This window comes from Condylostylus longicornis, unplaced genomic scaffold (assembly GCF_029603195.1).
Source record: "Condylostylus longicornis isolate FDR11 unplaced genomic scaffold, ASM2960319v2 ptg000006l, whole genome shotgun sequence".
In the NCBI taxonomy this organism is placed as follows: domain Eukaryota; kingdom Metazoa; phylum Arthropoda; class Insecta; order Diptera; family Dolichopodidae; genus Condylostylus; species Condylostylus longicornis.
In genome coordinates this window covers 2,094,350-2,112,146 of record NW_026577975.1, presented here as the reverse complement: position 1 = coordinate 2,112,146, position 17,797 = coordinate 2,094,350, and the positions used below count along the sequence as shown (strand labels likewise).

The 17,797-nt window shown below is 24.3% G+C and overlaps 2 protein-coding genes across 2 annotated transcripts; one reads left to right on the top strand and one right to left on the bottom strand.

Moving 5' to 3' along the window:
* Positions 1-163: 163 nt before the first annotated feature.
* Positions 164-17,601, bottom strand: LOC129617468 (nuclear cap-binding protein subunit 1). Its single transcript, XM_055532681.1, has 8 exons — positions 17,449-17,601; positions 16,057-17,395; positions 15,896-15,999; positions 5,574-5,815; positions 3,972-4,215; positions 2,716-2,843; positions 402-590; positions 164-336 (listed from the first exon to the last, which is right to left on the bottom strand). Exons 1-8 carry the CDS (start codon positions 17,486-17,488, stop codon positions 223-225), a joined length of 2,400 nt encoding a protein of 799 aa, XP_055388656.1. The 5' UTR covers positions 17,489-17,601; the 3' UTR covers positions 164-222.
* LOC129617455 (uncharacterized) lies at positions 11,006-15,799 on the top strand. Its single transcript, XM_055532679.1, has 4 exons — positions 11,006-11,172; positions 13,172-13,374; positions 13,433-14,748; positions 14,809-15,799. The coding sequence occupies exons 1-4, from the start codon at positions 11,122-11,124 to the stop codon at positions 15,696-15,698; spliced, it is 2,460 nt and encodes an 819-aa protein (XP_055388654.1). The 5' UTR covers positions 11,006-11,121; the 3' UTR covers positions 15,699-15,799.
* Positions 17,602-17,797: the final 196 nt, after the last annotated feature.

Below are 17,797 nucleotides of genomic sequence, written 5' to 3'. Positions count from 1 at the left end.
GTAAAAATCTTTTTTTTAAGAATGGATAAATTTCATGATACGATCAATTAATTTCGCCAAACACTTTCTGTTTTCATCTGGTTATTTCTATATTATATTTTTTTTTTGAATGGTTCCATAATTATTGTACATCTTAATTTATTTTAAGAAAAATATAATATGGTGACTTTAATTTATCTTTTTAATAAAATAAAATTAATAGTACAAAATCTTATTAAAAACTTAAGCCCTAAGAGCAACAAATTGTTGAAATACGTCCAATATATGAGAGTCTAAATCTGATGTGAACAATAAACTTTCGAGAGTACTACTGTATTTTTGAACTTGTTCATGATGCTGAAAAATTTGAAAAAATAGGTTAAATATATTATGCAATAAAAATTAGTTTGAAAAAATTTTACCATTAAAAACACTTGCTGTAATCTTCCAATTGTCCATCTATACCAATCAGTATCATAATCTCGACCATCAGTGTCACATCTAACTAAATGTTCTGATAAAATCATTATGAATCTTTGAAAAACAATAAGAAAAAGACGTTTTTGGTCGACATTTGCAGCTTCCAATTTTTCTTCCATACGCTCAACCATCTGTTAATTAAAAATTTTTTTCTTTACTTCCAAATTATTCAAATAATATATTTTTTTTTTGCTTTTCTTTTAAACGCGGAGGAAGTATTTGTGAACTCATAAAGTAAATTCTTTATCGATATAATTTTATATAATCATCTGAATTACTGTTAAGGAAGCATTCATATGACGTAGATTACATAGGCATTTCAAATATATAAAATCTTTTGAGGATTTGATTATTTAAAATTTGCTAAAAAATGCAATAAACCAAGATATACTGCAGAATTCAGTTTTTGGCTCTCGATTCGATACTTCTTCATATTTGTTTGTGCATTCATTTAAAAAAACGAATAATGTATGTACTGGCATGAGTGTATGGAACATTTAATTTCCTGTACAAAAATTAAAAGTTTCGGATTCATTTTATGAATTTGATGGTTCATATAGATAAATAATTTTGAAATTTATCAATTATTAGTACATATTTGGATTAAAGTTACAAATTCATTTTTTCATAAACACATTTAATTTTTTAAATTAAACGAACATTTCCTTTGAAATTAATGAAAATAAAGCGAATTATTTGTACATTAAAATAATTAAATTTCGCTAGTTCCATCTTATTGTAATGGTGAAAATAAATAATGAGTTTTTGAATTAGTGTAAACGCCTTGTGATCCCTACGAATAAATGAAATTTATGAATTCAATCTACACGTACGAATAGATGATATTTCGGGTTTCCCCAAAACAAGATCCAAATTCGACAAAATACGACTAAATAAGGCACAAATATTGATTCATCCAACCAATAACTCCAAAACGCAATAAAACAATTTATATTTTCCTATTCTTTATGAAATTATAAAGTTTATGGAAAAAATGATGCCCATTTTACAAAGCAAATAAAAAAATTTTTAAAAATATAGCAAATTTTACAAAAAAAAACAAACCATTTAAAATTCCAAAAATGAAAAAAATTATACATAGCTATTTTCCTTTTCAGTGATTATTTGGATTATAATTGTACTTACGCTGCGTTAAATACGCAGTTTTTCTTTTTTTTTTTGAAAGTGAAGAAAAAATCATTCCGATTTTGTATACAGCATCCATAACATAATTTTTATATAGCAAAAATCTAACAGGCTCATAAAAACTATTATGTAAAAAAAATTATTTTGACTTATTCTAAGATATTCGTAAGTATTCTTGAAATTTTTAAATTTTCTTATGTTTTAATAAAATCACTATAATTGATTTGACCATTTGATTTTTTTCTTGAAATATTTCTTGAAGAGACAATCAAATATCAGTGTAAATATTTGGTAAATGCTACGATATAAAATATATAATTACCGCAAATATTGCATTAACAGTTTTGATTACAAACGAAAGAGCAAATTTATAATTTATTTTTAAATAAAGTTTGTTTATAGTCATTAACATAATTATGAAGGGCTTATACTTGTACGTGATATAAAAATGCAAAATCTTTAATTCAAAAACAAATTTTTTTTTTTTAGTTTTGTTACTTACAAATTTTATCATAAAAGTAAAAATTAAACAGGGTTATTTATCCTAACATAAATCTTAAAATATTCTATGTTAATATAATTTCTTTGAAGTATAATTATTTTTTGAGGGTGTCGACTTTAATTAAATGTGATTTATCATATTCTAAGGAATTTGCAATAATGTTGCAGGACGAGTTGGGTTTTAATGAAAAAATCAAAAAATTCCGCTACTACTAAATAAATTAAACCAACAAAGTTAACCCAATTTAGCAATCTACGAATCAGATAGCGTAACTCAATTAACATTTTCATAAACATAACTATTGCAAAAAAAGAAATTATTTCACAAGTAGTCTGGTAAAGTTCATTTATTAAATATAGTAAAAAAACATCCTGTAATAGTAGACATAGGCTGATATAGTTGGGCATATAATATTCATTTTTTCTCTTAAATATCTTATCTATTTGAATTCATTATTTTTTTTTTCCTACATTTTATCAATGATAAACTTTACATACTATTTTTAAGATTATGTTATTGCGTCTTTTAATTTCATTTTGGATTATGTATACATCTATGTATACATTTTGTAAAAAGAATTTAAAATATTTCTTCTACATATTACATACCTCCTCGGTTGGTTTGTCAGCATTATCAGTAATTTTTTTTCTTTTATTTGCATTACTCTCTTCTTCAGAATCACTGGAGGATGAATCCGCTCTTGATAGTTTTTCCTTGGCATCAGTTAATTCTGTACCTATAATAATAATAATAATAAATGTAATAAGAAATATTAGAGCGATTAATTTAGTTATGAGAATTTGTTAATTTTTTGTAATTTTTAATTAAATTGATTTGATTGTGTATGTATATATGAATATAAATATATATTTGATATACATAGATTATGTATATGTACATACATACATATGTAAATTAAAATGTAATATTTCATAATTAGCTATGTATGTTGTTAAAAAAAAATTTTTTTTAATTAAAAAATATACAAAATATTATTGTCAAAAATAAATTATTTTATGTTTTTCAAGTATTTCTTTAGTAAGCTGACCGGAATAATACTAAAATCAAAACATACATACAATATCATATTTTTGAGAAATAAAAAAAATTTGACCCAGAAAATTAATATCTATGCTTAAAAAAAGATTGAATTTTTTTTTCTGCAATCATAAAAATTTGCATCAAATTTGGATAATTTTATTTGAAAATTTAATAAAACCATGAATTTTGTCAATCAGTTAAGCTTTATAAATTTATGAAACATTTACATGTAGATGTGATATTTTAAATATCAATATTATTATTTTATAATACAATAAAAATAGCGTCAAAATTTAAAAGAACAAAATCTTACATATTTCTACAAGTATATAAATTGTTAGAGCAAGAATATTTTTCTTTAAATTTTTCCTTAAAAAGGAATCTTATATAATACTAATTCCCATACTAATTCTATAATATTAATTAACTTTTTAATAAAATCTCACCATTTTGAAATATCTTTTGAATATCTTCTTCATCTCATATATTTTTATTTATTTATCAGTAATTCATCTTAAGCATATCGTCGGTTAAGAAGCAGAAAGCATTAAGTCAGGAAACTGTGTTTTGAGTAAATTCAATTTGAAAAAATCGTAAAATTGTAAAACTAATCAATTAGTGCAATGGTATTGGTCTCTTTAATTTCTGGATTTATAAATTATATTCTGGATTTGCATGATTTTTTTTGCCACAACAAAGATTATATTATTCTGATTTAATTCATCTATGAAATCCGAATTCTCAAAAAATGCACTTAGTGCTTTCTGCCTTTTAGCCGACCATATTTTCTATTAAAAATCTTACATTTACATTATATACTTACTTAATTTTATTACATGTTTATTCATTTTTTTTATAGTTAAATGTAATATTTCCCATAGATACATTTTTGTAAATTCACCACTCATTTCTTTTGAGAATATCCATGTTGCAACAGCAGAACAACCAACAATTTGTATTTTAAGTAATTTATCAATTATTACTACCATCATCTGTTGATGATTACGCCAAAGTTCAAAAACATTATGTAAAACACATATTTGAGCTTCTTCTGATTCAGCTAAAACCTTAAATATCGAATTAAAAATAAAAAAAAAAATTATTATAGTTTTTAAACAGTAAGTATTTCTATCTATAATGTGTATAATTACATATATGTGTGTATTGTATGTATAATAATAATAGTAAAATAATAATTTTATAATTTCAAAGAAACTCTTAAAAACGTGTTTGAGGACAGACGGTGTTAAAGAAAACAAAACATAAAAATAATTTTCTTTTTATTAAATTTGTTTTTTTTTTGTTAATTTAAAATGCATGAACATTATAAATTTTCTTCAATGTCAAATTTCGGCTAGATTTCAGTTGTAAATGTGAAATTGTATATGAAAAGTTACTTTTAACTGAAAACCCACCACCTACATTCATACACAATAAGTACAAATTTTTTATTTACTTAAGACAAATTAAATTTTTATGATAATAAAGGCATTTTTAATTCTTTTACAGATTTTAATCTGAGAATTCAAGATATTAAAACAATAATTTGTTATAAAAAAGAAAAAAAAATGTAAAAGAGAAAAACTATGTACCTATGTATATCACTTCGCCAATTAATTACAATGATAAAATTTTCGGTTTTCGTATTAGCGTTTTTTAACCAGATTAAAATTTTAATTACATATAATAATAAGAAAGTTGTTGTGATCGTGTTGAATTTTAAATGTTGGTCTTGGAGAAGTATAAAACAAATATTTGTAGCTTAATATCTGGGATGGTCTGTTCATTATATCGGGTAAATCGATTGTCATAAAAAAAGTTTTACTGTCTGAATTCCGAATTTTTTGAAAATTAATATTTGTGTTCTATAGGTCAATGCTACTAATAGAAAATATAAATATTTCCAAATTGGACTACAAAAATTGTCATTCTACTAGAACTAAAATTAAGTTTTTTGAGGTTAGAATACATTTTAATATTAAAATTTCGAAATATGATGCAGAAAATTGCAATCGATTTGTGCTGTTCACATACGATCTTTTAGATTAATATTATACAATTTAGTACATAAACATTACATATGATTGAATATCGAAATGCTCATTCATAATAATTTGAAGCAAAATATTTATTAAGTAAGTAATATTATGGTATTAAAAAGAACATTTTCAACTTCATCAACTTAACATAAATGATAAATAACAAATTTTATTTAATATGACTTCGCATTTAAAATAAATAAAAGTGAGTCTGAATAAAAAACGGAATATAAAAAATAATTAATAGTGTTGAGAGAAAAATAATAATAGACTTTTGATTACTTGAAATAGATTAAAAATATAAAAATGTGTATAAAAAGTAAAAGTGAAACAATTAAAAAATATAATAACAATAACATTTCTATATTATTTTGTTCTCAACTTACTTTGAATACATAATGAAATTTTGATATAGCAGCAAAACTATGTGAAAATGATTTTGATCCAAGGTTTAATAATGTTTGAACGAATACATCAATTTTTAATGGATTATATTCAGACATTTCACTGTCAGTATTATCTCCTGAATTTGGTAAATCATTTAATACATTTAATACTTCTTCTGCAGTACATTTTTGACGTATTGCGACAACAAGTTGATGAGCTGTTGCGGTACCTGGCAGGGAAGCTGCAAATAAAAAAAGAAAATTGTTAAAATATTAAAAATTTAAATTTAAAAAAAAAAAAAATTAAATTTGATAATTTATAAATAATTTATTTTTCTTGTATTGTTCTACATCAATGATATTAAAAAAAAATTCCTTATACAATATTATTAGGCATAAAATAGAGTCAAATGCGGTTTTTCTATTGAATTCATATGAAGTTTTCTTCTGGAAAAGTTGACTTTAATATTTGGCCCTTATTTAATTTATATAATTTTAAGAATTTCTAATAAAAAATTTTGAAAAATTTGATTTTATTGAATATTGCTGATGTTTAAAAGATCCTCTTCTAATATAAAATTGCATTGTATTTATAAATTTCTATAATCCCTTTCAATGTTTACTCCAGACCATTTGCCATATCAAGATATTAATCACTTATTTACTTAATTTTTATGTTTATAAAAATATCGTGCTAATGCAAAAATGCTGCATAAATTTTAATTATTTTTTCAATTCACAATTATATCATATAAGTATATAGACCTACATATTTTCACTTATTATCATTAGCAAAGTATTGTATCGAATATTGTTTTTGGAGAAAATGTAAAGCAGTTCATATTATGTGCTGTGCGGTTAAGCGTTTATTTCTGCATTTTTGTAAAAAGAAACAAAAAGGAAAAAAAAAACTTTGCAATTCCTGATGCAACAATTTGATTGCATAAAAAGCATAAATTTATAACAATAAATTTAATAACTAGATGTGCGTGTTTATGATTATGATTACCAGTATGTTGCTGTTATAATACGAATACTGGTTCAAAAATCTAATGAATTTTTAGAAACTGTATAGAATAGATAAAAATATATATATAAATGTAATTAATTTTTAATTGAAATTTTTATCCTTATCTGACATTTTAATAAATTTTACAGACAGTTCTTTATTCTAGTGCACTGACATTATACCAAGGTGTAAGTCTTCGTTTGTAAATTATTCAACAATAGTTCTCTATCATAACTGATTTAAGAGGTTAGGACTCTGAATGACAAAAATTTTTTGGACGACTTTTTTGAAAATACGCTATAAATATGGTTGCGTTAAGGATAACAGTACTTTTAGATATTCAGGGTAAGCCTGATACAAAAGGCTATTTAACAAGACAAAAAGGCTATTTAACAATACAAAACGTAATTTCATATAGTTTCAAACCTTCTGTTGATATGAGCCGAAGCCCGTTTAGTTACAGGAAAATTGATATTTAATCATTTTAATTTAATTTTAATCATACGTTATTTTATATTGATCAACCCAAATTTTTATGTAATTAACACATTAACGGGCACTTATAATATATAATTTTCGGGTAAGAAAAAAATGTACTTTATACAAAAAGTAGTAGAACTATGTAAATACTAAAACGAATGCTGTAGTATTCACGTACAGAGTTCATGTCCAAAAACATGTTGACATATTTATATTAATATTAACGTTAATATAAAGAAAATTTAACAATTTTTTGGGTCAAACTTTGTAAATCTTATGGCAATATGCAACAATAGTAAAATATTTTGTTATGATTATATTTATATTGCACACCTTTTCTCGTTACAAACACAATAAATTTTTTTGATTTAAAATTAAATTTTCAAAATTTTACAATCAATAAAAATTTTTTACATAATTTTACATATTATACGAATACTTTATTAACGCATTCTTTATATAACAAATGTATAAAAATTTTCTATTAAATTATGAGAATATTAAAAGAATAATTTTAATATATTCGAATATAATTTATTCTCTAGCACAGAAATATCTTAATTTTTAACAAGAATTTTTGTACCTTGAGCACCATAAAATTAAAATGCAAAATATTTGTGTGTGTAAAATTTATATTAAAATCTATTAACACTTCCGGAATTCAATTAACACCTTTATATACAATGGAGTTGTGAGTTTTGACCATTATTTTGTTAAATTGTAATTTTCTTATACATATTCACACAGTACATTCGAGATATGTACAGAATTATTATTATAACAGATACACAAAAATAATTTACATGAAAATGTAAATCTGTTCTAAAATAATGTAGTGGTAATATTATGCCGACAGTTTCCTATAATTAACCTTAAGAATATATTTTTTTTTTAATTTAATTAATTACTAAATAAAATAAGAAATTAAATTCAAAAGTTTATTTTAAATTTTATTTCCTATATTTATTATTTAAAAAAGAGAATAAATCCAAGATTTGTATTTTAATTTAACAGAAATTACGTGTGTTTATGAAAAATAGATTGTCGAATAACTTTTCCAAATTAATAATAATTAATATAAAATACGAATTTATGACTAATTGGTAAATTTCTGTATATAGCGGATTAATTGCAATATAGAATAATAATTATTTTATAGTCACATTATCTATATTGCAATATAGAATAAATAACAATTGCAAAAATTATGAGCAGCGTCACAACAGAAAATTTTAGATTGTTTTTGTAAATTTTACTATTTCGGAATACTTTGGAAAAAAATTATAACTTGGTAGCTTGTTCTTAAATTTTTAATTTTAACGAAATTCTTAAATTCGGTTTGAAATTCGAACGAAAGAATAAAAAATAGTCAGAATTCCTATAAGGCCAAATTTGATACAACAGTCTGGAGAACAAAAAAAATTTTGGTGCACTTGTAAAACAGCTAACAATGTGTAAATACTATTGTATTTCTTAAATTTACTTGTATACTATTGTAATGTATGTTATATACTTTAATTTAAAACTTATTTTCTCATAATAATTAAAATTATATTTTGTTATAAAAAATCATTAATAACAACCATTAAACTTTTATCTATGTATGTAAATTACTCATCTAGAATAGAATTAATTTTTTGTTTTTTTTTTTTGGTTACAGACAGTTAGTTCTGTTATTCATTTAATTTCATATAATGTTAGCTACTTCTTTAAACTAGTGACCTTATTTTTCATATATATATATAAATATATATGATTTTATAGATATATATAATTTTATTTGTTACTATTAAGAATTTTTTAACCTTCAACTTTTCTTGTATATATTTAAGTATGAAAATTTTTTAATTGCACTATGCTAACAACGAACAAATACTCCACGAATAACACATTAATAGCGCCAACATTAAACATTAAAAACATAAAATTATAATCGTATTTATTATAAAAATATTAAATAAAAATAACAATAGGTGGAAAAATATTTATTTTTTTTTAACTCATGTGCAAAAATCTTCAATGGTAGTTAAAGTAGAATAGAGAAAAATAAATTATTTCTTTTTGTTTTTAAAAGGAAATGTCATTTTTCTTATTGTTAAATTGTTAAAAATACTTTTATAAATATTATTTTATAAAGATTATTTTTTTCTTATTAAATATTAAAATTTTGAAAAGATATAAAAATTTCATTAACTTCAATAAAATATGACTGATTTGTTAAGTTACAAATTATTTAAAAATATTTTATGTAAAAATATTTCAATGAAAATCAAATTAAAATTTTATTTCACATCATTTATGTACATACATATATAATTAATTATTTAAGAATTCATATTGTGTTTCTTCATTTCTAAATGAAAATTTATATTTTAATATGCGAGTTTAAATGTCGGTGACTTTATTAGGTCATAGACTAAAATTTGCAGACTAGAGTTATTAAAAATTTTTCTTGAACTTTAAAATTAGTTTTATCAAAAATACAAACACGGTCAGGGCCCTATTGTGAATTAAAAACAGTTTTTTAATTTTATTTTTGTTTTTACTTTTAAATTTTTCAAAATAATCACTTTATTTTATGTATTAGCATAGTTCAAAAATGTTTTGATTCATTACAAAATTTGGATTAAAAGAAAAAATTAAAAAGTTTGTAGTCCGATGGGTCCCAGATATAAATATAATAATAACTCAATATTTATTTGAAAAAAAAAATACTATAATTTCTTGTCAACTCTATATATATTTGCGTTTTTTGCTACAATATAATAATAAAAAATAATAAGAAATGATTGATAATTAGCAAAATAAAATTAAACTGAAAAGAGTTGCAGTAGAGTTGAAAGAATTGAAAATTTTATGATTAAAATTAGTATCGACACAATAATTTAACGAATTGTTCAAAAATTATTTTTGAATAACCGGTTGCCTAGTCAAATTCTAACCGGTTAAATATTTTATACGTTGCGGACAATATTTTAGTACCTTGTGTTCCAGGGAACTATAATATTATTGAATAAGAAACTTTAAAATTTTCTCAATTCAAGATTAAAAATTTTATTTTAAAATTTGTTTTTTTTTAATATTAAAAAATAAATTCTGAGTCTTAGTACATATATTTTGGAATAAATTGATTGTTGCATATATATTCTAAAAGTTAGTAATAATAAAAGAGCATGTATTCTTACAGTACTTTTGAGTCTATGTATAAATTTATGAACAAAATATGGTTAAATAAGCATTAATGGTTAAGGCAGCAAAAATTAAACTCTTCTTCTTATCTGTTATAGTTAAAAAAAAAAAAAAAAAATAGATTAATAAATGCAAATCAGAGTTTGTAATCATAAAAAAAATTGTTAATATTAATAAATAAAATATTGTGTTGCTACTGTTAGTAATTAAATTAGGCTAATTACTGTTAGTCTGTGTATTAATAATTAAAATTATTGCTAGTAATACACAGTCTAACAGTACCACTAAACACATATTTATTTTAAAGTGTAAATTACAAATATAAAACAAAAAATAATAGAAATGTAAAATTCAAGAAAAATAAAAAAAAAATAAGTTTCGATTTCATTCTTGAACTTTACCGAACCTGAACGTTTTTACTTATAACAAATGCATAAACAAATATTAAAATCATAGCAATAATGCAATTTTTCAGACACTTTTATTACAATAGTTACTCTACAAAAAAACCAAACAAAAAAATATATATTTTTTATACACTGAGACAAAATACATATTGTTGATGATGCAGTTGAATTGAGGGTGGCAAAAAAAAAATCTGAATAACTTAAAAATTTAGGTAGGAAAATTCACCAATGAATAAAATTTTAATTAATTTTATCTTTTTTCATTGTTTTCTCTTAACTATTAAGACTTCTGTTTTTGGTCTTTAAAGAGTAGTTATTATTTAGATTTTAAAGAAAACGGTAGTTGTATAGTAATAATAGAAAAAAAAAATAGTAAAGAATACGGTATCGAACGGTAAAAAAAAAAAAATTTTAAACGCGTATTGTAAATTTTAAACGGTTATGAGGAACTGTAAATTAAAATATGGATTACAAATATGGAATATACTTTAAAGGATTAATAATAATAACTGCTGTAATTATTTTTAATATTTTCCATTGATTAAATGACTGAATAAGAAATACTTATAATAGCAAAATATAGCACATAATAATTTTAAATTTTTTCTAATTGGGGAAAAATATCATTATTTTTTTTTGCAAATTTCATATGGTCCAAAATTATTTATTTTATATTATTGAGGAAGCAAAATAGATACTCGTAATGCAAATTAATTTTATTTTAATTTGCTTATTATTTGCATTATTTGAGCATTACATAAACTATAAATTTGAATCTTAATTTCTAAATTGCAATTTATTATCAATATTTTGTATTTGCAAAGTAAAACAATTACAATAACTGCATTATAATGTGAGCTTTATAAATATTTTTTGAGTAATTTACTTTAATGTCGAATAAAAATTGAAAAAATACTATTTTTATAAGAAAAATTGGAAATATAAATAGATTGAAGAATAACTAATAATAATATTTTAATAACTTTTAAAGAATTTCTACTATATGCAAAAATCTAACAAAATTTTTTTAAAAAAAGAAAAAAGTGCATATTTAATATTATTTTTGATCTACATCCCCCCCCCCCCCCCCCCCTACACAAAACAATGTTTCCATGATTCTATCAAGTAATTTGAAAATTACTATTTTTTTATTAATATTTTCAACCAACATTTTTATACTTCGCTCAGTACTTGGTAGTCATACAATTAAAATAATAATTTTCTATTTACCTAAATCATTTCAAATTAATTATGAAATCTGAATTAATTATTTTCTTTTATGACTTGATTTACATTTAAATATGAAAAAAACTAAACTTAAATAATAATAACCAGTTTAAAATTTAAATAATAGTATAAGAAATGTTTAATAATAAAATAATAAAAACATGTAATAATAAGATAATAAATTATGAAATAATGAGAAAAAGTATAAAATAATTTAAAATAATCTAAACAAAAATTATTACACTTAGTGCTACCACCTATATTCCTAGTCTTTTATTAGTATTATCTATTGGTCTAGAGAGCCAAGACTTTTCCCTATTAGCAATTCTAACAAATATCTGATTTATATCATGTAAATAATCGGTTTATTCAATAGATTACTATTCCATACATAAAAATAGCAACTGAAAACAAATGAAATTAGTAAAAAATCGAAACTACAAGTTGTTTTTAAAAATATTTAAATTTAAAAATATTTTTAAATTACGAGTAATTGTTATATAACAAAACAGAGTAATAATTTTTTTAATTGTAAATAAAATATTGAATTAAGTATCTTATGTACTTAAGACGCCTACAAAATCCTCAAGTTGTCTTTACCTGTTTCTTCTAAAATTTTATTTGGCATCTGACTGAAATCTATATCGAGAGAATGAGTGAATTTTAAAACAACTTATTCAAATTCTTCAATGAATGATCATTTTTCCGAAATATAATTTTTTTTTTTAGGTGTATGAAAAGAAAACTCCTTTTTATTCGGAATAAAATACTTTTTATTCTACTTCTATTATACTTCTGAGAAGAAAATCAGCTTTGATCAGCAAATATAAAAAGTATCTTATTCCGAATAAAAGGGAGTTTTCTTTTTATACAACTTATTCAAATATATCAGTTTAAAATAACTATCATAAGCCATAATATTATACTCGGTAGTTCTCTAAGAAATTTTCCTGTATCTCGATAAGAAATTATGATCGTTATAACTCAATAATTTGAATCGGAATTCCAATGAAACTAAAAGGACAAACATAGAATCGGTTGCATTTGTGTTCTTTACGTTCACATTACAGTTTTTGCAATGTTTTATTTGAGTTGTTTTGCTAGTGACATTAGTTAAAATCAAACATTTACTTTCATTCATCAAGAACATTTTAACGTGCACTAAATTGAAGCTAGATTAATTTTTCCATGCACAAATTTACATGAAAAATAAAAATAGAATACAAAAATATTTTTAAAACTTTGATTCAACCATTAATAACCATACCATTGCTATACTTTTTAAGGTAAATTTATGTAAAACTGAAATTGAAAGAGAAATATTGCTTACACCGCAACATTCACTTCAAGTTAATGGGAAAATTCTATACTTTAAACCAATCAAAAATATTACTTGTGAATTAAATGAGAACATACCTTGGGAACAAGCTTTAAAACATGTGACATTTTTGACCCTTAATAATCACTTAAATGATGCAACTGATTTAAGGTGAGTGTTTAATTAACTAATAAAAAATTATCTAATATCATAAAATTATTTTATTCAGCGATCTACCTGAATATAAGAAATTTATGAATGCTACTTATATACAAAATGACCTATATATACCAAAATTTGGAGATATTATAACATTAGCGAAAGGAAGATTAGAATCTGATTTTACTAATTCAAATATTAAATTTATCGAAGGATTATGTAATGAAAAATGTGATCCAAAACATACTCTAGCTTTTTGGCAAGTAGAAAAAATTCGCCAAAGGGATTCTAACAAAAAATTTCGCTATGAAATCCGTTTGACAATTAACACGAAAGATAATAATAACGAATATAATGAAGACGATAGAGAATTAGATTCCAAAATAGACAGTTCACAAAGTGAAAGTAGAAATTCAGAAGTTAAATACGAAAGATATGAAATTGAAAAGAATAATTATGTTAAACGAAGTCAGAGAACACCAAGAATTTTGCGGTCATTTATTTTGAAAGATAATGACTACCCCAGCAGTTTTAGTTTCTTAGATGATCACCTGATTAAAAGACATAACAGTGCCACTAGAGCTGCATATCTCGATAAATTGAATGCATTCAATGATGTTTTTACACAGGCGAGGTATTTTTCAACAAATAAAATTGCAACGGAACATGATTTTTCAAAATTAAACATTGGAGAATACTTTATTCCAACAAGAACAACACATTCAACAAAAGATAATAATGGATTTCAAGGTCAAATTGGGACATTTAAATCACTAGGTACCACAACATATCGTCCTACATTTGATCAAAAATTTTCAGTAGCTAATAATTTTCCATACACGTATCACTACGAAAATAGTGGTATAAGTCGCCGTCCTTTAATTACTTCAATACCAGTAGAATATGACGGATTTACTAATGGAAAAATTAAAGTTCATCCGCAGCAATCTTTTGATTCATTAAAAACTTCAATCAACAGACATTCTAATCACCGCTATTATGATTCAAATTTTGCCAATAAAAATATTCCTAGAAAAGAATATTTTTCATCAGAAATAGCGTCACCACAACCATATATACCGAATACTCAAAGCACAATTCGTTTGATAGAACGACCTCTAAATCAACCTGCTGAACCGTTCAATTATGGTTACCGAACATCACCAACAATCTCAAATCAAATTCCAATTCCGCCATCACAATCTCCAACCCATTACAGCTTAGACACAACATATCCAGGTACGCCACCTCCACCAGCATTATACAATCCTACAAGAGGCTTAAGTTTCAAAAATTTGTACGATAAAGATGACTATAAAAAAAGTAATGAAGACCTATTTTCAAGTACTGATTCACTTTATCGTCCTGGAAGTTTTTCTAACATTCGTAATTAATTTCAAAATTAATGAATATTTTAAATTGTTAATAAACATTTTATTTTTGCAGATGAAGGTTCTTCAAGAAGTAATCAAAGCGAAAACTTTAATTTTGAAAATAGCTTTGAATTACAAAAATCTCCTCATAAAATCAAACCGGATTCAATAAATGCGCAATTACCTCCTCCATTAAAAGGACAAGATATTAATGTGCCTTATGTTGATAAAATAGGAAAAACAACTGAAACATCCATGTCCAGTCAACTTTCTACATTTGGTAAGAAACAAGCAAAAATTGTAACAAAATCGCCACAGTCAAATAAAAAAACTTTAACAACTCCAGAACAAACTACCCTTTTACCTGTTACACCTACCAAAATGATAAGATCGCGAACTACCGCAAAACGTTCGGGTAAAATTTCAAAACAAACACATGACGTTATAAATACAGCGACTTCAACAGTTAAAATAGACTCTGTTCGACCCAGACATAAGATTCATAGATCAACAACTGAAAGACCTGTTTTAAAGTGGAAAGCGAAACGGGGCAAAATTACTCGAGAATATCCAACATCTAAAACCCGAAAACATGGATCTACTCCAGCAAAATATGAATTTGAAAAAGTGTATGTTGACCAAAAAGTGGCCACAGTTACACCTAGTAAGCCTATAGAAGATATGTCAAACATTAAATTGAAAAATATTGCAACAAAAAAATCTATAGCCACTTCTATAACATACAAAGTAGGTAAAGACAAATTACAAAAGCCATTCAAGCCTACAATCAAAATACCAAATGTTGAAATTGTTGAAGCAAATTTAGTTAAATTACCTACACCAAATAATAATGAAATAAAATTATTTAAAGCAACAGAAAATCTCAACGAAAAGTTGAACAAAAGTAGCAAAGAAGAAAGTGAATTAACTGAAACGATTGTTAATCATGCTAGAAACCTTTAACACAGAGTCACGCTAACTTTTAATGAAATGTTCAGTTAAATTAACGTGTTATTTATTTTTGTAAATACTTCAACAATTAATCTGATTTAAATTAGCTTTAAACTATATTTATGTATATTATTATAAAATTATAGTAAATAAAAATATGTATGTAAATGTTAAAAATATATTATTAAGTATAGGCGTAAAACTCTTACCAGCTCCTTCATTTGCATATTTGTAAATAGGCACAGCTGGAACTGGTATTAATTTAGCATAAGCTTCGGGCATCATATCAACTATTCTCTGATGATAAGATAGTCTACAAATTAAGTTTTTTTTACAATATCAATTTATACACATATTATTTAAAGTTTACCTTAAACATTTTAACAAAACTTCTTGAATAAATTTTGGTCTGGGATGTTCGGGGTCTAGTAATAAACAACTATCCCACTCATCCCATGACCAAGTAAATTTGAAATTGCTTAAATGATATGAAAACCAATTAACAAATCTGTCGAAACAAGATGTATTCATTGAATCAATTCGCATAAAAAGAATTTCAGTTGCCTGTGCTAGCACTTGTGGAAGGGTTGCTGGCTGTAATTTACATAATTCTATCAAAATGGAACCATAACAAATTTCTAAATAACGGGGTATTGGCATGTGAAATAATTCAGCAAATATAACTTCTACAATACAATATTCCAATGGTATTTTGTTTTTATAAGGAAAACTTAAAAGATGTGCTGCACAATCTTTTCGCTCTAAATGATGAGTTTCAATTATATGATGCAAATGCTCTTCAATTAAAAAACGTTCAATAGAGTGAGCGCCTGGTAAATTAGGCCCATCCGGGCAATCTGTATAATCAAACATTCTATATACAACCCATGGCATCGGATATGTATAACTTTCATGATGCGGTGGTGGAACTATAGCTGGTAAACTGTGTTGCAAAGCTTCGCATAATATGGAATCAAAAGCTAGGTAAGGCCTTGGAATATGTTTCTCTGCCCAATTATCTTGTCTTAATTTACGTATTTGCGCCCATAAGCAATCCAAATATTCCTCTTGTGGATGAGGTGCATCAACTGACCATACTCTTAAAGCGTTATGGTGTTTCTTTGTTCTTTTGTTCAAAAATACTTCAATACGTACTAGTAAACTTTCCAAAGATGATTCCTTTTTTTCATACAAATCTCTGCCGACCCAAGGCAATGTAGAAAGAACAGCAAACACATACCAATCCCGACGAACTTGGGGAACATTTTCTTCATTTGACACTTCAATCATATTATCAAGAAGTTGTAATAAGGATGTTGCGGAAATTACATGACAATTAACGAGATCAGCTAAAAAGCGTAAAGAATATCGAGCGGCATCCCATTTACAAGATTTTAAACTGTCTTTGAAAGTTTTAACCATATGATCAACAAACTCTCCACCAAACTTGAAATTTTTAGCATTTAGCAAACCCACTAAAGTAGTATAAATAGTGCATTTCTCCGGCATTTTTACTGCACAATCTGATAATATACGTAGGATTTTAAGACGAAATGTTCCTAAATCGGCTTCAAGAACAGAAACTAATCCTTCTAAATTTGATTCAACTGATGAAGTACTTTTTTCACCCACACGCAAAATTAGTGATTCCAAACGATCCTCAATCTCTTGATTTTCAGAGACACGACGTCTTTTTCGATTGTGACGTTCTACAGAAATGTAAATTTAATATTTAAATACGATTAAAAAGATATTTTATTACCATATCCCTCATCATCATCGTGGCCTCTTCGACGATTCATTTTTCTATTATTTTAATTATTTTATAATTAACTACAATGCCCTCAACTCAAATCTATTCAAATGAAATCTTAAAATTGAAAGTTGAAATCAAACTCTAAAATGAATAGACGCGACATTTGACATCGTTTAATTTTGACATTTAGTATTATAAAAAATCTATGAAATTAGTGTTGCCATTTAATTATTTCAAAATCAAATGTTCAATCCACAATGATTTTGTGGCTATACTTGAAATGCATATAATACGGACTTATTATAATAGATTTATATTGGACGTAAGGTTTAATTGAAAATGTGTTTTGATTCTG